The sequence below is a fragment of the Sycon ciliatum genome, chromosome 9 (genome assembly GCF_964019385.1).
Source record: "Sycon ciliatum chromosome 9, ocSycCili1.1, whole genome shotgun sequence".
In the NCBI taxonomy this organism is placed as follows: Eukaryota; Metazoa; Porifera; class Calcarea; order Leucosolenida; family Sycettidae; genus Sycon; species Sycon ciliatum.
In genome coordinates this window covers 16,914,101-16,941,252 of record NC_088651.1, presented here as the reverse complement: position 1 = coordinate 16,941,252, position 27,152 = coordinate 16,914,101, and the positions used below count along the sequence as shown (strand labels likewise).

General features: G+C 46.9%; 2 protein-coding genes across 3 annotated transcripts in view; one reads left to right on the top strand and one right to left on the bottom strand.

The window, feature by feature from the left end:
• Positions 1 to 550: 550 nt before the first annotated feature.
• On the top strand, positions 551 to 15,569 carry LOC135824643 (uncharacterized). Of its 2 annotated transcripts, none has more exons than XM_065337366.1 (4): positions 551 to 661; positions 4,720 to 5,663; positions 13,529 to 13,556; positions 14,216 to 15,569. In XM_065337366.1, the coding sequence occupies exons 1-4, from the start codon at positions 553 to 555 to the stop codon at positions 15,187 to 15,189; spliced, it is 2,055 nt and encodes a 684-aa protein (XP_065193438.1). In that variant the 5' UTR covers positions 551 to 552; the 3' UTR covers positions 15,190 to 15,569. The 2 variants fall into 2 exon arrangements, with proteins under 2 accessions (XP_065193438.1, XP_065193437.1); XM_065337365.1 differs by having other exon boundaries at positions 4,717 to 5,663.
• Positions 15,570 to 20,584: 5,015 nt separating this feature from the next.
• Positions 20,585 to 27,152, bottom strand: part of LOC135824784 (uncharacterized) — a 16,763-nt gene continuing 10,195 nt past the window's right edge. Inside the window, exon 3 of the mRNA XM_065337489.1 lies at positions 20,585 to 23,596. Coding sequence (XP_065193561.1) covers positions 21,817 to 23,596 — 1,780 coding nt within the window. The 3' untranslated portion in view covers positions 20,585 to 21,816. The remainder of the gene's footprint in view (positions 23,597 to 27,152) is intronic.

Genomic DNA, 27,152 nt, shown 5'->3' with positions numbered 1-27,152 from the left:
CGAGAGTATATGTGGTGGGGCATAATTATGGCGCAGAGAATGCGCGAAGAGTATATGTTTAACTTTAAAGCGTGAAAATAATGTTGGCCATTTGATGCGATGCAAAAGGTGGGAGTGCTCTAAGTGTGTGTAAAGGGGAAGGTGGAGACATATTCTGGCGGCTTTCCGCTGGAGTCGTTCTAGCCTGTCAAGGGAAGTGTGCGACAACTGTGCGAGAGCATTGCTCGCATATGAGAATATTTTGTTGTTGTTGTTGTTGTTGTTGTCATTTCAAATCTTTATTCTCACGATGGTCTGTGGCCAATAAGAGATATTATGGTGAGATTTGCATCACGTAGAGAGTGTGCAGTGCTGGATTAATTAAAGATTTGCCATCTTTAGCATTCGGCAAACTAGGCGAGCGGGGCTGTTGTTGGTTTTTTTAAATCTTTTATTCTCACGATGGCCTGTGGTCCATAACAGAATGTTGTTGTTGAAACTAGATTTGCATATGAGTGCACGGGTCCTCAGCCGCTACTTTTTTCTGTTTTCTCCCCTTTTCCAGACAAAAAAATGCCTTTTTGCATACTGCGCCTGCACATGCGGATACCTGTGCTGCTCGGCCTTGTGGCCATGTCAGTCCTACTAGAATGTCAAGGGCGAGGATCCTCCGATTTCGAAGGTATGTTCATCTTTCATGTGATAAAAATCCTGTGGAAAGACCCAAACAGCCTTTACACCCCCCCCCCCCCACACACCCCTCTCAACAGACTCCCACACATACCGATGCATGTACACACATGATTGTAATGCCACACATGCACATACAATGCATGTACACGCAGGGCAATGTAGACAGCGCACGCAACTTGGTATTGCAGTCCAATGCAAAGAGCCGACTTTCATCGTATCAGCTCGTTTTCCACTAAACAATTGTCATTTCGAAATCACTGGTTGTAGACAAAAAAAAAACACACAAAAAGTAAATTCAACCGCGATGGGTAAGCTACGAGCCTACGAACCCGGGTATCGTCTTGCCTGCTGTGATGGGCAGTCACATAGGCTGCAGGATCTCCTACATCCTACTTCCTCCGTTAACAAAAATTTCGTGATGGATTTTGATGGATATGAAAACGCTTAGAACAGGTCAAGAACAGTTTGTATCGAATGCAAATCACTGGACGAAGGTGATTCAGCCTATGTACAGCGTCTTTACAAGAGAAACTGTTGGCGGAATGAGCAGAGAGTTCAGTTTGCGTCGCTTTCGCTCGATTCATTTTTGACCTGCGTCGCTGTCGTCATCTGCTGCATGCGAGTCGTCATCTGCTGTACGCGAGTCGTCATCTCTCTCGAGTCGTTGTTCAGCTCGTTTCAGCCTTGCCTCGGCTTCTTTGATCACACTCCGCTTGATGTCGCCATCGTTCAAGTAAGTTTGCTTTCAAGCTGCGTGATCCGCCGCGATGGCGATTACTCGTTTCCACCAGGGAGTCGTGAAAAATATTTTACGACTCCCTGGTTTCATCTTCGCTTTCCAGAACTCCGCGAAACGAAGAGTAAAGGCACAGCCAAACTGATTCCATTTTCTCGAATGGATACCAGCACTGAACGACAGCGGCTAGCAAGTCCAGTCGACTTTCTTTAGCCACGAGACTCGCATCGAACTGCAGACTTCTGAAAGAATGCATGATCATCAGCATTCGAATCTGGGCTTTGCGCAGGTTGAACAAGAACTTGAGTTCAGAATTATTTTCATTGAGCCGTGCGATCGGAGCAGCTCCTTGTTCACTCGCTCATTGTGTGGGCTCGCTGCTCCGTTTTATCGCTCTCTATCACTCTCCAACTTGCTCAGTGCTTAAGTGGTAGAGAGGCGAAGCAGCGCAATATCCCCTCGGAGAAGTGGTATTTCAGTTTCGCTCGCCATGACTGTCATCACCTATGTTTCGACAGCGTAACCATCGATTCCGCTCGGCTTGTTGTGAAAGGTCGCTTTCGTTGCATTGTACCTCTGTCATGGCATGCCAGGGAAGGCCAAGAAAGTGATTGCGACTCATTTCACGGCAGTTTGTGCCCAAATCAGCCCCTCAAAATTCCATCACGAAGTTTTTGTTAATGGAGAAAGTACCATGAAGACTTATGCCTACTATTCATTGCATTCGACCTCTCGGAATGCCGTTTCCACCCTCAGAGCCCCTCGGTACCATAATGGCCCGGCACGAGCCACGCAGTCCATCAGCCAGATTTAAAAAAAAGTCGTCTAAAAGTTGACTTTTCATTTTCCGCACTGGGCTGTTTGCGATACTTTTAGAGTCACATTCTCAGCGGAGGGCAATATTTGAAAGTTGGTTTTTGTGTCAATGGCTCTTTTTCCTATTGGCAGTGAGTGTTGGGTCCCTGCGCTGCCGAGAACGTCTCCTTAGCGGTCTTTGCAACGAATTGCGACACTGGCAGCCACCCCTGACACAACGCCGAAAACTGACTGATATGGCGCATAAAAAGTGAACTGGATAAAGTTCATTTTCAACACAACCAAGACAACAACAAAAAAGCTATGACACACTAACTCCTGTCACCAGAAACAAATACAGTGCATTCATATGGGTAGACATTAGAAGTACTAAATTTATACCAATCTTTGAGTACCAAAATAAGAAAAATGGAAGTTATCAGGTCAATACCATTAGAGTTGGCAGTTATTGGATTTTGCTGGTTGTGCAGAATGATGCTGGCGGTGTGGTTGTCTCTCCACTGTTGGCTTGCCGTCGACAGGTGTCAGTCGCAGTACCTTCGCGTTCTCACTTATCAGGCAAATCACGTTCTGCATGACGTGGACCGTAGCGAGATAGTTATCCAAATCGTCATGGTAATACATACAGATGAGGCCTTCTTCATTGTAGTTGGCGCAATTTGTTCACGGGATCTGGCCTTTAGCGTCTCCAATATCCACACTAGAATTATAGCTGGATAGCCAAAATGCTTATCGACAGCTAAGAAGTGTGATGCTTCTTCAAATAGGCAGTTGATTTATCTTGTCTGCTCCATTTTCCTTCTTTAAGCTCTTCATCCATTTGACCGCAACATAGAAAACAGTAAGATCAAAGACAAGAATTCCAAATACGGCAGTGACTCTGTTGACCAGCCAATTTGGAATAAAGCGAAATTATCGCTCTCGTTTGTGTACCCTTGGTCATAGCTTCTATGGTCAATGCGAGTTGTTCCAAAATTTCCAAGTACTAACTGCTCTCTCATACAATGTTCTCTCATACAAAAGCAAAACAAACAGAAAACAAGAAAATTAAACCACATCCCATATGTTACCCGGGGGGGGGGGGGGGGGGATCATATTTCAAAAGGCAGGTAGACATAGTCGCTAGTGTAGTGAGTGCATCCACTACATCCGTTGCCAGTTAAAGTCTGGATATTATTTCATACATGCAATCGTGTTCGTTCCTTTCGCGCAGTGTCGCAAGGAGTTTGTGAGGATGCATGTAACTGTTAGCAAGAGTTGGTTGGTTGGTTGGATTTATTTAAAGTCGTACAACAAACAGGCATATCTGACTCCTTATAATTATGAAGACGACTTCTGCCAGTAAAGCATTTAAAAAGGAAAAAGAGAAAAGAAAAAAGAAAAGGTAAGATCAAGAATGTATAGACTGAGCATACAGCTAGCCGGAGACTGAGCATACAGCTAGCCTCGGCATGTATCAGAACATCAGGATTACTAGTACTCAGGACAGGTGAGGGGGTTGCTGTTCACGCTACAGTAAAATGATACGCAACGCATATAACCCCACCCCCAAGAGTGTGCCTGATACCCTTGCTATAGGGTACGCCAATGGCGAAAACTCACATCACGTGGTGCAGTGTCGCAGCTGTACGTTTGCAGCCCGTTTTTAGCCAGCAGCGGAGAATAAAAAAAGCACTATCTGACAGAAACTCACTGCGGGTATGCAAAACCCCCACCAGTGTTGCACAGTCTTGGTGGGTTATAATTATACCGGTAATCTTGCTGTTTCTAGTTACTCTAACACCATGGTGAATACTGTCCAACAGGGCAATACAAAGTGCATGTGAATAATCTGCTTCTTTTTGTTACGGGCAAAAATTGACACAATGGATTAAAATGCAATAAAACATACTCTGGAGAAGAATCATCAGAAAATGCCTGTGAAAAATGAAGATTTTCAAACCCAAACCAAAAAACTTCAAATCATTTTTTATAATTAGGACGAACTCAATCAATGAACTCAATAAGCTCAATTCAAAAGGAGAACAACAATGATCTGCTTCTGGTTACTCATGTACGTTAGTAGTACGACCACCCCTTCGGGGCCAGAGAAAGCGGTCTTTATTGGCAGTATTAGTTAGATGTTTGCACCGCACCATGACATTATCAATGTGAGAGGCGTCCGTGCCTTGCGAAGTGGTCTGTAGTACCAGGCTGGTCGCCAGGCACGGTGGTCTTTAGTTACAGGTTTTACTGTAGTACCAGGCTGGTCGCTAGTCATGGTGGTCTTTAGTTACAGGTTTTACTGTAGTACCAGGCTGGTCGCCAGGCACGGTGGTCTTTAGTTACAGGTTTTACTGTAGTAGCAGGCTGGTCGCCAGGCACGGTGGTCTTCAGTTACAGGTTTTCTGTAGTACCAGGCTGGTCGCCAGGCACGGTGGTCTTTAGTTACAGGTTTTCCTGTACACTGTTTGATCGGTGGGTGCTTGCATTCGGTGTTGTGTTTCCTGCAGCAGTAACCTGTGAAGGACAGTACCAAAAGGATGAACATGTTTGTAGAGGGATACCGGTGACTGATGTGATTGTGGTGGTTGACGAATCGGCCAGCTTGGCTCAGGCGCATGCTTGGCTACCAGGAATGTTGAAATACCTAGAAGACTCGCTTACCGCCAGTGGTATCGGACAGAAAACCGGTGATCGGTCCCAGCGCAACTTGTACGCCTTGGTTGGGTTTGGGAGAGCGCACGACGCGACAGGACATGTCTTGACCTCTTCCTGCGTCAGCCCCAATGATAACCTCTTCCCAATAGAATGCTACCAATCAGCAAACTCACAACTGGAAGCGAAGCTTGACAGTGGAAAAGAGGATGGTTATGAAGCCATTCAACATGCCCTGCTGAACGTCCCTTGGCGGAGACAGGCGGGCGTCAGGCATAATCTGATTTTCATCAGCGATGAAGATCGCGAGGAAGTTGCCAACATTTCACGAGCTCAGATAAAACAGCTCTTGCGTGAGAATGGATTTGTCTTGAATGCAGTCATTGACAATGCGTTTCATCACGATAACAATGGCAATCGTGAAAACCTACTTGGAGTGGCTCACACCGGAGTCGGATTCAAAGGCCAAGGCGGTGAGTTTTACACCAAGGTGTACAATGCAACCGTGGGTCATGCATATGGCACTACCCAGACGGACTATGCTAAGTTAGCACTGGAGCTTCGTGGTGCTAGTTGGAGCATCTACAACCTAGACAGCGGAGATCAAGGCTTTATAGATCAACGTGCCTCGTTCACAGCCGCCTTTACGAGCAGCTTCAAGACGATGGAAGTCCAGCGTGAGCGTAACAATCCCTATATGTGCACCTGCGCAGAGAATGCGACATCGCCAAGCGGCGGAAGTATGGCCTGTACGATGATGCCCAGCACGGACGCATGCCTTTGTGAGGCCAATGGCGGTCTGGTGAGTAGAACGTTTTTGTTTTGTTTTGAAGTGTAAAAAAAGAAGAAAACACATGAGAACGAGCTATGCAGCGATTATCCATGACTAACAAAATGATAAACAGTCAGAGAGTGCGATAATAGGGCACAAAACCGACAGGCTACTGAGACGTTCAACGACCTGTGACCTAGCTCTAACACACATCCAGTGCACCAACCAACGGCCTTCCAGCTTGGAAGGTTCATGATGATGTAGGACCGAAGACGGGAATGTGAGCCCAGGAAATGTGCACAAGCTAAGTCCCACGGCAACAAAGAATGCCGACTGTTACAGGACGATGACGACACCATTTAATGACATGACAATGCGGTCTAAATACAGATTGGAGGAGCCTCGGCGAACTCCAATCAGAGTTCTTCGAGTCTCCTACTCCGCATTCATGATCACTGTCCATGCTCAGAGCACGCACAGTGATCTACATTCTAAAGTGAGATATTCCTTCAGTAGTTACCTTGGATCCGCAATTTTAAAGTTTTTTTAAAGTTTTTTTTATCCAACTACATGCGCACGCATGCGTGACCAAACCACTCAGTTTTTCAAAGAGATAGATCACACAAACCACAATAAGCCCTGAAGCCCAAAACACCATGGGAGGAAGCGGCGGCTGCACAGTGATCATGAATGCTGCGAGGAGACTCGAAGAACTCTGATTGGAGTTCGCCGAGGCTCCTCCAATCTGTATTTCTACTTCGTCTCCTACTCCGCATTCATGATCACTGTACATTCTTAGAGCACGCACAGTGATCTACGTTCTAAAGTGAGACTTCAAAGCAAACGTTTTGGGCGAAGCAGGTTTTTAATAAAACCCAAACACATGGCAAAGAAGTTATTGTTTCTCAGCAGCAGCAATGAGAGCACTGGCAACAGAAGGCGAAGGCAAAAGAGAAGAGCGCCGTCTATAATGTTTGTGGAATGTGGTGGCCGTCGACCAATCACCAGCCTTCAGAACACAGTCAAGAGGAACAAGCAAACTTGCAGCAGAAGAGAATGCACCATGCACGTATACTGTGTGCTCCAAACTTAGAGGTATCTATGCCAGCCATGGACATCACAGAACGAAGCCAGCGAGCAACTGTGTCTGATGAGACAGGAGCATGAGGAAAGGCATAACTAACAAAAAGCTGCCTAGACGTAGCAGGACGAAGGGAAGACGTTACCTTCAAATAATCTGCTAGCAGTTGAGTGGCACCAATACGATCATCCTCTGATTTAGAAGGCAAAACAATAGTGAAATACGGACGTTGACGTGCCACCTTTTAAGATCATGGAACACAAACAAATATGTGCCAGAAGAAAGAAACTGAACATCTTTATCAACATGAGATAAAGTATGAACACGCTGCAGGGATAGGCAAGCAACAACTGTAACAAATTTCAGGGTTATATCACGTAACTTATATCACGTAAAGAAGAAGATGAATTAACTGACCAGTCACGCAAAAAGGAAAGAAGATCTGTGGCCTGCCATAAAACCTGGTATTTAGGGGTCGGAGTTCGAAGATTCCGAACGCCAACCATAAAGCGAGAAATCAGTACATGGCTGCCAAACTTGGCCTGGTCAAGAGAGAAAATAGCTGACAAGGCACTGCGTGCCACATTGATGTGGGAATATGAGCAACCCTTGTCAAAAAGAAAGGTGAGAAATTGCAATACATGACTCACAGACGCTTGGCATAGATCAAAGTCCCGTTGACGGCAAAAGCCACACCATTGACGAAAGATGGATGAGTATGATTTCGCCGTTGATGGCTTCCAGCTCGCAGTGACGATCCGGACAACTGACGCCGGAAGGCCCTCTGTCGTGAGATGTCGGCGGATAAGTGGCAGGCAACCAGCTTCATCGAGGGCAGTAGTGGATGCGTCAGCTCCGGCTGGAAGGGGCACCTGAGCAACCCATCAGAAGAAGGCAACAACAGAGGGATTGCAGTGAGCAGCTGCCACAAACGAGGAAACCAGGGCTGAGAAGGCCAAAACGGGCAAATGAGCAATAAATCTGCCGAATCATGCTCCATCTTATTCAAGACCCGACTGATCAAGGTGAAAGGGGGAAAGGCATAGCCAAAGACACCATGCCATGACAGGCTTAAAGCATTCACACCACATGAACTTGGGTCAGGTTTCCAGGAGAAGAAACAAGATAGTTTATTGTTCAAACGTGATGCAAACAGATCAACCTCTGGAGTTCCAAAACAATCACAAGTGTCTCGAAAAACCTGAGAGCACAGAGACCACTCTAAGTTGTGGTTGAACTCTCGGGAAAGAGAATCTGCCAGAGAATTTTCCACACCCGGGACATGAATAGCACGAAGATTAAGACTCCGATCAATACACCAGGACCAAATGCCTTTGGTAAGCTCGTCTAGATCAGGGCTGTGACAACCGCCAAAGTTATTAACGTAAGCGATAGCGGTGGTGTTGTCACAATGAACACACACATCGCCAGCAATGTGCGACACACAACATTGCAGGCCAAATTGAATAGCCCTCAGCTCGAGAAAGTTAATGTGCTTCAGACACTCAACAGAAGACCAATGGCTGGAAGCTTGATGCACTAGTGAATCTGCTTTGAATAAGACAGCGCCTCAGCCAGACCCCTAGCATCTGCGAACAAGTCACATTCAGAAGCATCAAGACCCAGGACATTATTTTGCTATACGTCTACCATTTTTGGCAGCTGCATTGTCAATCCACCACGACAGGTCTGTTCGACATGCAGTTGGAAGAGTAACAAGCCGGTCATAGTTAGAGGAGATACGAAGGCAGTGCACTTTGAACATTTCAAATGAGCGATAGTGCAACTGACCAAACTGAACTGCCATGAAACTGGAGATCATTAAACCAGTGACCTGTGCAATACTTCTGACGGACACAGTGCCAGAGCGGTACAGCTCTCCACAAACAGATAATAGCCTAACGAGCTTTTCTTGCGGAAGAGACAATGTCATGGCTATGCTGTCAATAATGAAACCCAGGTGAACAATAGACGTGGAGGGCACTAAAGAAGACTTCTTTAGATTCACCAGGAAGCCCAAGCTTTCCAGTAAACCCGTGGCTCGAGCTGTGTCATTGGACAGTGCATGTGCGTCTTCATTAGCATAAATAGAATCATCAATGTAGGGGGAACAACAAATTCCTTCCCTACGAAGCTGAGTGAAGACGAGTTTTAGTACTTTGGTGAAGATACGTGGGGCTGAACACAAACCAAAGCATAAGCATTGGAACTCGAACAGCTGGTCTCGCCACATAAATCGAAGATATTTCCGAACATCGGCATGCACGGGCAGTGTAAAGTACGCATCAGAAAGATCAAGGGAAGTCATATACACGCCCTTCCGGACAAATGGGAGAAATGGCAACAAATGCTCCATTTTGAAATGCCGTGGTTGAATGAACTCATTAAGTCGCTTCAAATTGATGATGGGACGCATACCCCCGACCTTTTAGCAACAACAAACACATTGGAAACAAACTGACCCGAGCAAGGGGAAACTGGGATGACTGCACCCTAAGCTATCATGACTTCCACTTCCTTGTCCATACAAATCCACTCATCCGCAGACATTTTACAAGGCATAGGAAAAGAGCCCATAAATGGCAAAGCTGTGAACTCAAGTTGCACACCCTGAATAGTGTCCAGCACAAAGGGATCATGTGTCAATACTACCCATGCATCAACACACAAAGCAATTCCTCCTGCTACCCTTACAGTTAATCTGTCCCTTTGGAAAAACGCGGCCAAGAATTCAAAATTCTGCGGCAAATTCCGCGGGGAAAAGAGGGGTTTTCTGCGGCATTTTCTGCTGTAAAATCAAAAATCTGCGGCACTTTCTGCAAGTTTTTCACCCTCCTCGTAGAGGATATGACAACTAGTCGAATGAAGGAGCACTTTCATACTATCCTTTGCAGTCACGAACTGAATAAGAGTGAAGAATCTTGGAGAGACCTGCACTGGCAAGAGAAATGTGCTCAAACAGATCGCAAAGTAGTTTTCTGCTGCTTTCTGAGTAGTAATTTTAGTAATTTACCCTAACAAAAATTCAGATTCCGCGGGCAAAAGTGTGGATTCCGTGATTTCCGCGGATGATGGCAACTTCTGCGAAATTTGCCGCGGCCGCGGAATCGCGTTTTCCAAGGGGACAGCAGTTAATGGTTCGGTCTGCCGTGGCTCGGCTTGTAGAATGGTTGGCGCCTGTTCTCCTGCCTGCCCTTTGATGGGGCGGACGTGCCTCTCCAGTTTAAACGGCCGCGGCCTGGCACATGTGTGGGCTTGTGGCGAGGCTGAGAACCAGTAGAGTCATAGGAACCAGTACGGTCATAGGGGTGAAAGCGTTGGACAGATTTAGAGACCCTCGACAGCTTACTGATCTCTTTGACGGATTCTTGTATCTTGTCGCCGAACAAATAGTTGGTAACAGGGACACTGGGGGAGCACAGAGCATGGAAGCGATGGTCGTTGCCAGACTTCATGAGGTCGCGTCTCTCGTATGAAAGTTCGAGGAATGCATTTGCCTCCTATAGTGTGCGATGGCTCTCACTAGATTTGGTACATTGCATCAACTTGTCCTTGGCAGCCACTTTGCACGATAAGCCTTTCACCAGCTAATTCTGGGAAGACTGCATGCGAGCATCATTGCCGCGCTGCCACTTGTTCAGACCCTTCCAGATGCCTGGATTGACCGGCGGCACAACTAAAGCATCGCAGTTGCCAGGGCGAGTGACTTTCTGCTTCATCTGCGTCAGCTGCTCCCTGTCTATGCGTTTTCGAACGCATTGATTGGTATAGTTGGCCAAAAACTCGCCAACATCGGGGCCAGGTGTATCATCACCTTCAAACTGGATACACAGATCCTCATCCGGGCAGGACACAGTCTCTTCATGGCCAGAAACAGTCTCCAGCTCCAACGAGTCAGGATCGAAAGTGCCATTAGGCCACACCAAGTTATTTCTATGTTTCGCGTCACCCGCCCGCGTACCTTTTCGAATCTTTGACAAGAAAAAAAAAAGAACCTAGATGAGCCAATCGATGGCTGTTCTGGCGAACATTCTCTAGCCAGTATTGCAGATCAGAGGTTATTAGCTTCTCGATAATCTTGCATTCCAGGCGATGGTACGTAGAAGGTGCGAGAGATGAAATTTCTATTTTTCCAAGCCGTGTGGTAGACCTAGGGCCTGCTCACCAAGCGAGCAGAGATTCCAGGTGTCAAGGACTTTGAGATTTTCCACGATTGTGATGGAGCGGGATCCCACTCGTCTCATGTCAAAATGCAGAAGGAGCCATCCATGAAATCTCTGTATCACTCCAGCCCAGTCTGCCAGCTGTCCTGTGACGACTTAGTGTCGTTTTGGATAGAAGTGACAGTTTAGTAGTGGTATTCTGTGTGCAACCTGGCTCAGTACACATAGAATGGAGTTTTGATTTTACTTCTGTTTTTTGTTTTTTTCCGCCCGCCCGCGTGCCTTTTCCAGAAAATATCCGACGCGAAACATAGAATTAACTTGGTGTGGCCTTACACAAATTTGGCTCGCCGGTGTCCTGGAGGAGTGACGACGAATTCTGAAGCGTCGTTTCACTCTCAGGATCAAAGCTTGATGCCACCGGATCACTTCGAGGAGTTAGGACCTCCAAAAGTTGGTTCATCTGTTGATTAAGGGAGGTGATGCTTGTCTCTAAAGTAGTCAGTCGGGTGTCGGTACTACTAGTAGCAGGTTTCTTCGCTCTTGTTTTCTGAGTACGGGTGCAAACCCCAGCAGCAGAAGGAGCAGCAACATCCAACCCAGCGCCATCTGAAACAGCAGTGGCAGCCGAGGAGTCCTCGGCACCACTAGCTGCAGCTTGCATGAGGGAACAACGATGAAAGACTGAAAAATGCAAAAGAGGAAAAAGACAACGGATCCAAAGAACGCAAAGAAAAAACTGAGTGGTTTGGTCACGCATGCGTGCGCATGTAGTTGGATAAAAAATAAATAAAAAAACTATAAAATTGCGGATCCAAGGTAACTACTGAAGGAATATCTCACTTTAGAATGTAGATCACTGTGCGTGCTCTAAGCATGCACACTGATCATGAATGCGGAGTAGGAGACGGAATAGAACTACAATTCGAAGCAGCAAAGCAACACACCACCCAACTTAGCTGGGTCAGCAATATCAGAGATAAAGGAAAGGGGAAGCTTTGCGAAAACGAATTGTACAAAACCGCACGCCAATATCTAACGGTACTCCTCATGCATGCCATGCTAGTGTGGACGAGTTGACTACAATATATAACGAATAGTTCCACATGACGTACGTTTCACCGTATTGTTCGTGACGGCTCATCAGGTGTGCAAAATTCTACCCCGGATACTGAGCCAGTAAGAAATGCCTTTTACATTGATCACTGGCTCAGTATCCGAGCTAAAAGTTATTTGAAGTGTTGATATTTACTATTTCCCGTTTGGCCTTATGAAGTAAAATACAAATCAGCAACAACACCTAACTCCAATACATCTCCGAAGTGTTAACCTTAAACCACCAGCCTTCCATCTGGGAAGGTTCTGGATTCCGGATATCAGATTGGTTAGCGCTTCAGATATGTGTTGGAGTTAGGTGGAATATATCAGTACTCTGTCAGTGTTGTGCCTAGTTGCTGAACTCTCTGACTGTCCGTAATATCTAGTTACAGTGGTGGACAGTTACTCCTTCAAACTCGTACCCATTTGTTCCTTTCCTTTCTCTAGCTATTGTCTTTATCCAATAATTATTTTTGCTGTTTTGGGGATAAACAGAAAGGACAAAATGTTACGAGTTATGACTAACTGTCCACCAAAGTAGCCAGATCATATAATAGTCAGCGAGTGCGACAAAATGGTACAAAACTGACAAGGAGTAGTGAGACATGACACCTGTGGCCTATCTCCAACACTTCTCCGTTGCTGTTTTGGAAAAGTTCATTTTGTCTTTTCCGAATAAAAACACCCGTAGGTTGCTTTTATTTCCCATTACGTCACGACACTCCACTGATGATTGTGAAAAGGAAACGTTCTGGACATGAAACCCCTTTGGTTGCCATGTGTGTGACATGAGTACGCACAAATATTATAATAATTTTATGGACTAAAGGTTACGCTATAAATGTCCACTAACACCACCAGTTACTAAACAATCAGCTCATGCGATAACATTGCACGACACTGACCAACGGTACTGACGTTCTACACCTAACTGGCTAACAGCTCTAGCACATCTTGGATCCGCACTCCTGCCAACTTAGAAGGTTCTAAGGTTCTATAAATTTGAAACTCGGATGTTGAGCCATAAATAAGTGTAGAAAAGAAATGTATGGAGATGTGTTGAAGCTAGGTGTCAGGACGTCGAATGTCTCAGTACTCTGTCAGTTTTGTGCACTTTCTGACTGTATATAGTATCAAGTTACAGTGATGGAGAGTTACTCTTAACTCGTATCCATATGTCCTTTTCTTTTCTACGTTCTATAAATTCTAAGGTTCTATGAATTTACCCTTGGCAATCCATCCAAGTCCATAGAAGTATTATCAAGAGTACATAATGTACTCTTGATATTATTCATCGCCATATCATTTTATTGTTCTTCTTTACAGTTTTATTCGTCAGCCACAAATATCACTGATGAATGTGACCAGAAATTCGATTCGGGCAAAAAATACTTTGAGAATTCTGTTGATCGGGAAACTTATACTAATATTTTACTGCTGAAGAAAGTACATGATTGTATTTTCCGAAGGAATCCATGTTTTCCTCCATGTTGAAATGACATGTGTGTATGACTGCAGTTTGTGTTTGGTTTGTGTATATCCTTCCCGTGCAGTTTAACGCAGCCACTCAACAATGTGATGGTCAGTAGCCGTTAATGCATTTATTGCAACTCGTTCTTGGGTTGGCTTTCAGGAATTATTCTCGTAGCTATGCAAAAGACGTTACTTCAGTAACGTCTGGCGCTAGCCAGGGTCCACACAGCTTTAATTTCGTGTTTGTTTGCTTGTTTGTGTTACGCCTGGCGCTATCCCGTATCTGTCCCGTACCGTACCATCAAGAGAATGAGTATGTATAGTAGCAGTATGTATAGCATTAAAGTGGTCAGCACCAAGAAATGAGAGACTGTACAGGCCCGGCATATATGTATGCGAAGTGTATCGGGGGAATGCATGCAGGGCGATAGTGCAATAAAGTCTGGCGCTAGCCAGGGTCCACAAAAACTTCCTCCGTTAACAAAAACCTCATGATGGATTTTGATGGATATGAAAACGCTTAGAACAACTTTCTTTAGCCACAAGACTCACTTCGGACTGCAGACTTCTGAAAGAATGCATGGTTTAACATGTAGTAGAATAGCATAGTCTAAATCTATTTCACCAAGCTACAATTGTGGTGATGAATACACATCCTCTCAAATATCAAGAACCATCTACACACCTTAGGCACTCTGTGTATTGTCGGCCTCCTAGATCATGACTTGTATAACATAAATAATCTGTGATTTCTTGTTTCTATGCAGTGCTGTGCCGCACCCAACTGCCAACACATTTCCTGGAGGAGTCCCACCCTGTGACGGACGGCGCCGGCGCCGCACATTGTGGCCAGACAGCTGCAGATGTCATTCTAGTGGTCGATGAGTCCAGAAGCATGGAGCCACACTACAAAGACAGACTCTATCAGATCGTGGGAAACCTATCCGTGAGCCTTGAGGAGCATGGCATTGGTCTCTACCCTGGCAAGCCGAACCAGTATACAGTTGTTGGCTTTGGCCATTCGAAAGGAGAGACGGGGTCTGATGGCCACGCTGGACCACACGTCGTCCGCAGTAACAATGGTCGTCAGGTGTACGACCTCGCTGGTTTCCGGGAGGCATGCGCTAAACTACGGAATACAGGGTCTGTGGAGGACGGCTACCTTGCCATTAAATATGCGCTGGAGAATATTACCTCTGAAGGAAGTCCGTTACTCCGATTGAAGCGCAACGACGTTGCGCCAATCATCATCTTGGTATCAGATGAAGACAGGGATATCCACCAACAAGGGAAAGGAATTTCACGCAGCTCCATTAAGAGGTTGATACGCAAGAGTGGAGCTACCTTCGAAGCCATCGTGGACAACACCATCTGGTACAACAACCAGCGAGGCTTTGGAATGGATTCCAACGGCACATTGTACATTGCTGAGAACACTACACAGTACAGAACATCAAACGAACAGCAACACAAACGCTACTTGGCTTTGCATTACAAGAACACGCGCAGAGACTACTCCTCCGTTGCCCTGGAGCTGAAGGGCGCTGTGTGGGACTTGAACTCGATACTGGATAGTGATGCGCCGTTTGCTTCACATGTGAACGCATTCGTTGAGAGTACGGTTACCCGTGTTGAGAGCAGGGTGCATAAGTGTTGCTCGTGCCAATGTGCTCACGGACCGGAGCATAGCTCTTTGCACTGCACGTATGCATCGTCTGTTCTAGAGTGCAAACGTCGCTAACTCGCCAATGGTTGTTACAGCGTATCCTCTGTTTTGTTCTGAAAAAGGTGTTTTTGACCGCTTTTGTTCCGTGACATTTCATATCCGTATGCACTGTAACACAGCAGTAGTAGTAGTAGCAAGAGTTCATATGTAGTCTTGGTAGGAGTAGTATTTTGATAGGGAAGGCCCTGCAGACGTTGTCGTCTTGTTACAGTCCAACACTTCACACAGTATCTTCCCATTTTGCATGCCACCACATGCCAATCACATGTACTGCACTCTCATTCAGATTCGCACTGTTCCGCAGTGCAGTACATTTTCATTTTTGATCCTGCCTTTTCTGAGTACAGCTTTACGAGGTGATTTGTAATCATTTTACATGAAAGTAAAAAAGGCTATCATTCCGTTGCCCTGGCGAGTTTTGAAGTGTGCATGGTCTCATTCTGTCACTACGTATGTCCTCTATCCACGTATGGACTTCTTGATCGAACACCACAAACATGAGACACACAGTGTGGGGTTGCCTTGCATGCATTTTTTCACCCAGAAAAAGTGTGTACAAAAGTTTACAAGTCGGTAAAATAGGGTCTAACATCAACAAATATGACCTAAATGTGTCAATAGGCTTGCAATGGGAAATCAAGATACATCTGAAGCAAGTCACATGCAGAGAAAGCAGACTGTTTTTGCAGGTTGCCCAACGTATTGGATTCTGTACGTCGTCAACTGCGGTTTAAAACGGTAAGGTATCTTTGACCGCCTACAGGCATTGTAGAGCATGAGCACGCAGACCTTATCTTGCTGCTCTATTTCTTTCAACTTGCAGTTCATCCTCATGCGTGAAATAACCACACTAAGCAAAGATACCATCCATGATGCGCGCCAGCCGTCCCACGACAGGGTGTCTTCGTGCATCTTGGCCACAGTGCATTTGACCGGCACATACTGACAATGTCGGGGCTTCCATACTCTCCAAGACAAGTGCAGTGACTCCTTCACCTGATTAATATACTTCTGTGTTGGAAGAAGAGTGCAGACCACCCTCAATGGGTGCTCCGCCATCAACACCCAACATACATTCATGCCGCATTTCCTGCATTTGCACTTTGCCATCGTGAATCTCTACCAGCACTTCTGAGTTAGTAAGCTGAGTTTCATACTCAGAGCTACTGAACAGCTAATTATTTAACTGTATGCTGTAAGCATCAGCAGCTTCGGACTTGGATTTGAATCACCTTTCGTGATAGGTGAGTGAAAGACACCTTTTGTCAAAATTGCAGTTTCTGACCTTCAACTTTTTTGGCTAATCTCTTCTTCAACCCTGCTACTTTGACGGTGTGACAGACTCAATGCTGGCGTTGGTGACCAGCCAAGGGTTTCCACCTCCCGTAGAATATGCTCGCTGGCTCTTGGACGTCCTTCAAGCATCCATTGAGGGATATTTTACCTCATTGTAGGCCTGGGTGGATAATGCTAGTTATTTTGCGGGATAATGCTAATGGCAATGCCAGAAAAACTGTATCATAATGCTACTTATAATGCTGCTGTTCCTCTGTAATGCCAGCGATTCACCAGTAGTAAGTATGGAAAAATGGTTTGGTTTGGGTAGTATTGTGCACGTTTCATAGTTCAACGTAGATGGCATGGAAAATGCTAGATAATCATAATCATGATGCTAATTTTATGCTGCTATTGCTCCATACAATCCCTTGCAGCTAGCTGTCCAGCGAGGAAAGTCTCGAGTGGAGGCCTCTCGATCTGCTCGCTCATTCGCCTGGCATTCAGTAGCACTTCATCGCCAAGGACTTCAAAACAGTTTTCACACTGCGCTTCAAGCCTTTTTCTTCGTGAACTTCCTGCAAACGTATGAGCTCTGCTGCGCGTGTTCCCTTTGTGTGAGGCCAAGAAACAGCTAGTATCTCCGTACTTCGATTGGCTGGATCGATGTCGTCCAGGTTCTCCTCGCTATCGCCATCACGACTCTAACTGGAGACGATTTCTTCACCATTTTCCGCAAGCAGCAGCTAGCGCAGGAATTTCGTCATCCCTGAGTGTAGGAGATGGAATCCGTTCGATCAGCTCAAAAACTCTTCGTTGTGACTTGAGCCTAGAGGAGTAGCAGGGAATATTCTACCGGAAGCCCTTTGACTTCCCTGACTGCTGAAACCCTTCCTGCCATGACCACTGATGGCTGCTACTTCTTCTAACAAGCGAGATTCTCTTTGGTTCCACTTCAGTGTTCACTGCACTCGAGCGTCGACGCGTCCACCAGGTCCACGCGACACAACCTTTTACAAACATCATTTTTTCTCCAAAAAAATGATTTTCACCCTAAGCCTGGTTTTCGCAGAAGTAATTAGTTGGGCCATTTGAGTATTGCCACTTTTGTGGAAATGTAGTGATAATGCTAGCATAATGCTCGTTGCAAATCGCACACTATAATGCTACTTATAATGCTAGCATTATCCGCCCAGGCCTACCTCATTGACCACAAATTCACGAATTTCGATCCATGATTGATGTCTCACAAGGCCGTGGAAGAAAACAATTCCGCTAAACGCTGCTGATGCTTACAAACTCCAATACAATGGCAACTCACTTGTCTGTCGAACAAACAAAAACACTTCATGGGAAGAATGCAATCGCCCTCAACAATGATATTTTACTCCATTTGTAAAATAATTTGCCATGTAATTTTTTTTACAAATCACCTCGTACATGTAGTTCAAGATCTAAAATATGCTCAGCACCGAATCTCAGCCTGTTTGTGTTATGTCAGGAGGGATGCACGGGGGGGGGGGGGGGGGGGGGAAGGAAACGCTAATTTTCACCGACCCTTGTGCAGGTGTGCCCAAAGCACCCATTTAATGATATAGTCATATCCATGTTGTGACGTGCGCGCCCCAGAGGGAGGCCTGATTCCGCAACAAACTCGTGGTTTCATATCCTGTTGTCATTTCCCTAGACTACACTGTCTCTTTCTGTTTCCCATGGTACAGGCTGTACATCACCAGTTGAGATACTTTGGAGAAATCGAGGCACAGTGCACTGAGGTGATCGGTCAGTTAGGCGCTTGACATTTTGTCGCCAGACATTTTGAGGTGGTCAATTCATCTAATGACATTTTGCGACTGTGCTGTTTCACAGCTTGATTTTTCGCCGCATAACACATTCGACGAGTACATTTGGGCGAAGTTACATTTTCACCATAGCAGTATAGGGGGAGAAGGTTATGGCTCACCTCAAGGTGAGCCAAAATCGACTTTCTCGATCGGACCTTCGGGCCGACCTCCCAAGTCTCCCCCCTCCCCCTATACAGCTGAGGATAGACACCCCAAGTACTAATTTTACAACCCCAAGTACTAATTTTACACCTCCAACCACCGATCCAATGTTGGCTCAACCCCATTCCAGAAAAGTGAGCCAACTTGCTCCCTCCGAGAAATCAGACCGAAATCGGAAGTGAGCCAACTTTAGCTTTTTCACTTACCCAATCTTGGCTCACTTCGAGGACTGATGTGGGATCGTTTTTCTGAGCCAACTTCGGGTGGTTCAGCTTTGGATGATTTACCACTATCAATTGGTCACTCATACACATTTTCCATCTCATCATCAACAATAATATTTCCCCATCTTCTAGCTCTCGTGATATCTTTTCAGCATACTCAACTGTTTCCTGTTTTAGTTTTGCTAAGGGATGGATCATTTCCACATATATCTGTTCTTGTTTTTCATCAGCTTTTTTTTGTAATAGGGGGTTTCCATCCTGAGTTGAGTGCAGCAAGAGTTTCTTCTGTGGGTATTAAAGTTGTATTTTTCACCTGATCATCTTTACATGATGTGGGTGGTTTCGAAAGATGGGTCTTCATCTTTCTTTCTGTGGTATATTTTTTTATTTGTCTGTGAAATACACCAGCAGTAATGGGGATGAGAAGAAGAAGAAGGAAAAGGAGGTATATCAAGTTGTTTGATTTTCCTAAATAAAATTAATGTAGAAAGGGAAAGGACATATGGATACGAGTTGAGAGTGACTCTCCATCGCTGTAACTAGATACTATATACAGTCAGAAAGTGCAATAACTAGGCACAAAGCTGACAAGAGTACTGAGACATTCGACGTCCTGACACCTAGCTTCAACACATCTCCGTAGCGCTAACCAACAGCCTGTAGGGACTGTAGCTTTTCCCTTGGGACTGTAGCTTTTGCTCATTTTCGTTGCGCTTGCCTTCCCCTCTTTGGTCTTTCCATAACCTTGAACCTTCCAAGTAAGTTGGAAGGCTGTCGGTTAGCGCTACGGAGATGTGTTGACGCTTGGTGTCAGGACGTCGAATGTCTCAGTACTCTTGTCAGTTTTGTGCCTAGTTATTGCACTTTCTGACTGTATGTAGTATCCAGTTACAGTGATGGAGAGTTACTCTCAACTCGTACCCATATGTCCTTTTCCTTTCTAAACAAATATATACATACCTGATAACCATGGACTGCTTCTGGCTAGATTAACTCTTGTGTAATCAATGGTGCTAGTGAAGCTTTTATCAGATCCACTCTGATTTAGCCACTCACACTAACAGCAAGTATTACCTTGACTGGGGGCAGAGGTAACTGCATTTGGATCCCGGGACGGATACCCTGATGCCGTCAATCCTTTTTCTGCACCATGTTTTATTTGTGGTATTACCCCATCCTTGTGGTATTCCCCATCCTTTTGGTATTCCCCATCCTTGTGGTATTAACCTATCCTTGTGGTATACCCCATCCTTGTGGTATTCCCCATCCTTGTGGTATTACCCCATCCCTGTGGTATTAACCTATCCTTGTGGTATTAACCGATCCTGGTGGTATTAACCTATCCTGGTGGTGTTGAGCAGTCCAGGCAATCTGGGAACGCTCGCAGTACAGTATTGTGACTGCAGTCACTGCACATTTACAGCTGTACAGTCATGTACATGCAGATGAAGCATGTCTTTTTGTCAGTGTTTATCCAAACCCACAACTATTACTTGCACGCAGCTGCTCAAAAGCTAGCCGGGCTCGTGTGAACGTGAGGCACACAGGCCCACACACAGTACGGAAGGTTGGCAAGACGAAACTCGCGTTCGTGTTCGTGAAAAGGTTACGGTTCTCGAACTGGATTGCGAACTTTCGCATTTTTCTTTCGGAAAAGTAGTCGAAACACGAACCGCGGATTCGTGTCAGGACAGTCATAAATTTACTACGCTGTACTGTCTGTGCACAATGTATGACGTGTCAACGTCATGCATGTGCAAATTCTGTTTGCTAATCCTTCTCATAACGCGAATTCCGTCACGGAGTTCGACTTTCCTGGGAGTGAGAACACGAACGCGAATTTCGTCTTGCTAAAACTCCACAGTGAGTAGCACAGGACTACACACAGTGAGTCGCACAGGACCGTGTTTTCGGAATTCTAAAATGGGATATAAAATCAGCGAGAGAGCGAAAGCAAGAAGTGCCATGAATAGCGAAAGAGCAGAAGAATTTGGCAACGAAAGAAATCCATGTCAAACAGTGGGGAAAAAAGAATCAAGATAATGTGGAAATGAAGAGCGTTTGGGGGGGGGGGGGGGGGCAGGTCGGAATCAAGCCCGAAGTTTGGCCACGGGGCACAGTTAGGACTAGTCTTTCCAGTGATGTTGCCTTGGCCCCTGGAATGCGGAGCAGTTATTTGCAAGGCAGGGGGTACGTTAGCACAAGTATTATGGACGCCATTGTGTATTGCGACCAAATGATACGGTTCATGCAAAAATTACATACATGTAGGCAGTGCAGAGTGTCTCAAGAAGAGGGAAGCAAAGGGCAGACGCTGCTCTATGCAACTAATAGCAAGGAATTGCTATAATGCCCAAGTTGTCACCTCCCCATGTACAGACACGCACACATTGCTCAGGCTGATAACTAACTGCAGGGGTCATCGGAATACGAGAATAGGAGCAGGCAATAAGGGAATAGGAGCAGGCAAGGGCATGACTAGGTCACAGGCGCCATGTACATGTACATGTACCTATCAAACAATAGTTATGACAATATGCGTTTCAGGCATGGACTCTCACAACTCTCGCTAATGTGATTGAAATGTCATGACAGTCGACAGGAGTCGCTGACACAGCACAATTCAGATATCATCAGGAGGATAATCATCAGGAAGACAATCCCCAGGACGACAGCGTTATTGTGCCAAAGGCCGACAATCAACAGCATGACAATCATTGCCATGACACCCATCACGGATGACAATCACCTGGATGACACTCATCAGCATGACACTCATCAGGATGCACCATGAGGATGCTCAAACGGCATGACGATATTTAGCATTATGATCGTCAGCACGACAATTATATGGACAACAAGGTGGCAGGACACTTACTAGGTGGACAATCTGCTGGACAACAAGGATCAGGATGAAAGCGTGCGGTGACACGAGTGAAAATGAGCGGATGTGTTTGATTCGTTGTGACATACGCCTTACTAATATGGCTGAAATTTGAGCACAGCCTCAAATGCCGTCGGGTGAAGGGTAGGGCCTGCGGACTAATGTACTGCTGCACAGTACTGCTTACAATGTTGTACAAGCGACGAGAGCACATGTCGCTCCGCTGGTCATCTTGAGCAAGAGGCGCAGATTGCTAGGGGGTAGCATAGGTGGCCTCGTCAAGTGGAAATATGCTGCGCAGGTTCTCAGAGGAGCCGTACGCAGCATTCGCAACCATGCCGTGTGGCATTCCAATCTCATATAAGTTGCATGACGGCGCAGCCGCATTGGCACCGACGTCCTGCGACGTTTCGAGACCGTACACATTGGATGCAGGTGCAGCCGCATTTCCGACCGCGCCTTGTGACGTCTCAATCTCGTATATGTTGGATGCAGACGCGACCGCATTTGCAACCACGCCTTGTGACGTTTCAATCTCATAGACATTGGATGAAGGTGCAGATGCATTTGCAACCACACCTTGTGCCGGTTCAATCTCATAAATGTTGGACGAAGGTGCAGATGCATATGCAACCACACCTCGTGCCGGTTCAATCTCATAAATGTTGCACGAAGGTGCAGCTGCATTTGAAACCACGCCCTGTGGCTTGTCAACCTCGCACACAGTGAATGCAGCTGGCGCAACTGCATTTGCAATCAAGCCCTTTGGGTTGTCAATCTCGTACACGTTGGATGCAGCCGGAGCAACAGGGGCGGGAGCATATCGGTTTTCTCCGCTGTTACCTGCCTTTTCAGCCATGCCCTGCGGTTTGTCAAGCTCGTACACGTTGGATGTGGCAGGAGTACCTGCTGCAGAAACAGGAGTATACCTGCCTTCTTCGCTGTTGCCTGCCTTTTCAGGCATGCCCCGGGGTTTGTCAAGTTCATACACGCTTGACGCGACAGGCGTACCTGCTGCAGAGGCAGGAGCGGGAGCATATCTTTCTTCTTCGCCGTCACTAGTGCTTTCAGGCACGAAGGGAATGGAGTAATTGCTAATTGACTGGCGGATAGGCAGCCTGGGTGTGACTGAACCGAGACAATTGGAGTCTAGGTACTCTTCGTCACCATCTGGATCCACGTTGTTCGAGTATAGGTACTCTCTCGTTGCGACTTGCGGCGACGGAGTGCGACATGATGCCAGGGCAGTGTCCTCTCCAGCTGCCGTGACACCTGTGAACTGATACCTACTGCTTCTGCGAGAGAGATCAGTGGCTGCACTCACAACACCTCCTGGCCCGTCGGTCTCTGCGTATATGCCCTCGTCGGCGTCGCACCGATCGAACTCGGTGGCGGCGTACTTGTCCGTCTCGCCGCAGCCGGAGTAGATGCAATCCCTGGTCGGCGGACGAGTGAAGTTGGTATCAGCGTACACCCCGTCCTCTTCCGTGCTGATGGGTCTGGCAGCGACCGAGTACTCCTCCTCCGGCTCATTCCACGTGTTCCGGCTGTACTGGTTCTCGTTGCCGTCGGGCCTGGTGGCGTGCGAATACTTCTCCTCCAGCTCATTCCAGGCGTTGCGACTGTACCGCGCGTCGTCCGCGTCTACCTCGTAGAAGCTTTGCGACGAGGTGAGCGTCTCGTGCCCGAAGCTCGGCACGATGGACTCGCAGCTCGAGCTCTTGTCCACCATGTGTGCCGGTATATCCAGAGTGCTGTGTGTGACGCTCACAATCCCACCACCACCGCCAATGACGGTGGAACCGCGTTTCCCCGACGACGGCGGAGGGTTGCGCGGCAGCGCGGGCAGCTGGCTGTAGACATTCTTCTGGAACTGCTCGCAATCCTGGTAATCGCCCTCGTCCTCGGCGATGGCACAGCCCCCGGCGCCGTTCAGGTCCGGACTGTTCCATATGCCTGCTACGCTGGGCCGGCCCAAGGAAGACACGTTCATATCGGATTTGTTCGTGTAGGTTCCTTCCAGTGCACCATGTCTGCAGCAACAACAACAACAACAACATATTGGCCACAGGCCATCGTGAGAATAAAAGATTTCAAACAACAACAGTTTAAGCAAAATTATATCAACCCTGCTGCTCAATTCAATCTGCTCGTGCACGAGCCATGCTCACCCGTGCATCTTGTTTGATCACTGCTAGCCATGAAATTTCCGCATCATACTAATCTTCCTATAATATTATTATTATCTCTTATTGGCTACAGGCCATCGTGAGAATAAAGATTTGAAACAACAACAACAACAACAACAACAACAACGACCACCATCAATCACACTCAACGATACCAACCTCACTGTGGCCTCAAGGCATCGCCACCTTGGCCTCCTCATACAGCAGAATCTATGCTGGAACTCGCATGTTGACTACATCATCGCTAAAGCGACCAGGAAGATGTTCCTTCTCCTGCGACTACGCAATTCCTTAAACACTTCTGCTCTCTCCTCCATCTATCTAACCTACATCCGCCCTATTCTTGAGTATGCTTGCACTGTCCTCTCACCCCTCCCCGCAACCCTGAACGACCGGCTTGAGCGCATCCAACGGCGCGCTGCTCGCCTCTGTTTGCATCTCCCCCTCTTTGAACACAGAACCCACTCCGTGCTGCTGCACCGACTCAAACGGCCATCACCCAGCAGCCGCCGTACCCTCTGCCATATCCTTCTTGCACATAGCCTGCATCATAGATATGCACCACCACACCTTCTTGCAATTCACCTACCCCGAATACAACCCATTCGCACGCTCAGGTTCCCCCGAACCTTTGAGCTACCCACAACACGTACAAACCGGCTAAGAGACTCCCCCATCTATGCTTCTCTTGATCTCTTTAATAGCATCCCACCCAGCATCCGGCAAATCAACCCCAGAGGAGATTTCAAAGCAAACATCCTACCACTTGTCATCTCTTCCGTATGTACTTGCTCACATTGCTCAGCACATCTATAGCTCCATTGTGCCCAGCATACGTGATTAACTCCCAATTAGTATTGCCATCGCTACTGCCTCAGCAAGCAGCTAAACTTTGATCTCTCTGTATCTGATCCCCGTGCCTGTAATTATTTTTCTCTTATTGGCCACAGGCCATCGTGAGAATAAAAGAATTCAAAAGAATTCAAACAACAACAACAACAACAACAACAACAACAACAACAACAACAACAACAACAACAACAACAACAACAACAACAACAACAACAACAACAACAACAACACCAACAACAACAACAACAATAAAAAAGAAAGAAAAACAACAACAACAACAACAGCAATACTCCATCCTCTGTCGACCAAACTGAGGTAGCTGAGAGTTCCAGCTTGCAGGTAATCGCTCCCAGTACACCCCCAATGTCCGGCACCCCTCCGCCTACAGGCACTGGGGCAGGCCACGACGACGGGGCCACCACGGTTGCCTCTGACGATGCGGATTGGATACCCAGCGGTCCTCGTCGTCGCCGACACAGCCACGGCCATTCGACCATGGAGGAGAAAGCCAAGGCCGATGGGACATGGCCCTCCCCTCAGAGGAAACACCCGAAATACTGAGTCCAGATAAGTTTCAACAGCTAGCCAAAAGACAAAAACATAAAAAAAAAAAATTAAATAAATAAATAAAATTCCCCCCAAAAAAAACAATACCAATGTCAGTGAATTTGAACTTTCTCAGCACCAATGTGCGTTGCATATTCAACAAAATGGACGAGTTACTTACCTTTACCCGTTCGTGCTCTGAATCTCAGAACGAACTATCAGTCATTGCAGTCCAGGAAACCTGGGCTGACACATCAGACCCTGACAGTCTCTATGCAATCCCAGGCTACAAGCTGATCAGAGCTGACAGACAGGACTATGGTGGTGGTGTTGCCTTGTACATAGCGGAACGTTTCAACACAAGGGTACTGACAATACCAATGACAGCAGCAGAATGCATATGGACGAGAATATCCACCTGTAACCTTTCCCTCGTTGTTGCAAACATTTACCGACCACCCCGTAGCGATGCCACCCTCTTCTGTGCGGAACTGGAAAGAAGCATCAAAACCGCTAGAGCCGAAGGTGACGACCTCCTACTACTTGGAGACTTCAATGCCAAGAACAGTGCGTGGCTCACCACAGACAGAACAGATCGCCTTGGGGACGACATACAAACTCTGCTACACACATACGGCCTCACACAACATGTCAGATTCCCTACTTACATCCACCGACAAACACCTCTCTCATGTCTAGACCTTGTTATCTCCTCACTCCACACCAATGATATTCATATCCAATCACTTCCACCGTTTGGCGCATCTGATCACACTACTATCAGTGGCCACATCAATAATCAACTGCCCCCCATAATTAACAACTCCCCTCCACGATCCAGAAGCACCACATTCTGGTCATGGACAGACAGCACTATCCACCTTCTTCGAGAAGCCCTTTCACGCACAAATCTCAACCACCATCCAAACCAACACGACCCATGCCCAGTTGACACCTTCTGGCGATCCTGGCGCGACGATGTCATGAGCATCGCCCAAGAACACTGCCAAGTTACTCGCACTCACCCCCCTTGGGACAGGAAGAACGTGCCAGCACGACCATGGATATCAAAGGGCCTCTTGAAAGAGATCAAGGATAAGCACAGAAAACACAGAATATACCTTCACTCACGCTCGCCTGACGACTGGAACACGTTCACTGCCCAAAGAAACCGTGTCACCACCCTCCTGCGTCGTGCTAAATCGGATTTCGTAAACAACTCAACAGCCTCCTCTACTTCCCTACACCGCCTCATGAAGCACCTAACTACAGCTACAAAACAACGCATACCCGAACTCGTCAGCCAAGCAACTCCTGCAACGACACCAGCACAAAAAGCCGCTGCCCTCAACGAATTCTTCATTTCACAGAGCAAGCTGTCCGTGGCCAATGCGGATGAGCAAACTCCAGCCATCAACACCACCCCTGACATCCTCAGTCCCCTTCAAGAAATCTCGACTTCCCAAGCTGAGGTCGAAAAACTCCTCCGAGCAGTTGATACCAACAAAAGCCCCGGGTTTGACTCTATTCCAAACCGCCTCCTCAAAGAAGCGGCTAAGGAACTTGCACCGTCGTTATCGTCCCTCTTTAATCTATCGTTCCAAACCGGAGAAATCCCACAGGAGTGGAAAGATGCCACCATTACTCCAGTACCCAAGCCGGGTGACCCAACCCAACCAACAAATTATAGACCCATCTCTCTCTTGAGCACTACATCAAAAATCCAAGAAAAAATTGCACATCAACTCCTCTACAAGCACATCACACCCCACCTGCCCAACCAGCAGTCCGGATTCCGCGAGAAAGACGGCACTGAGCAGCAGCTCGCCCGTCTCGTCCATACCCTCTCCACTGCGAGAGACGACGGGAAACACGTCAATGCCTGCTTTTTCGATCTAAGCAAGGCCTTCGATCGTGTGTGGCATGCAGGCCTTCTAGCAAAACTCTCCCACTATGGTGTCCAGGGCAACGCCCTGGAGTGGTTCCGACGGTACCTGTTGGG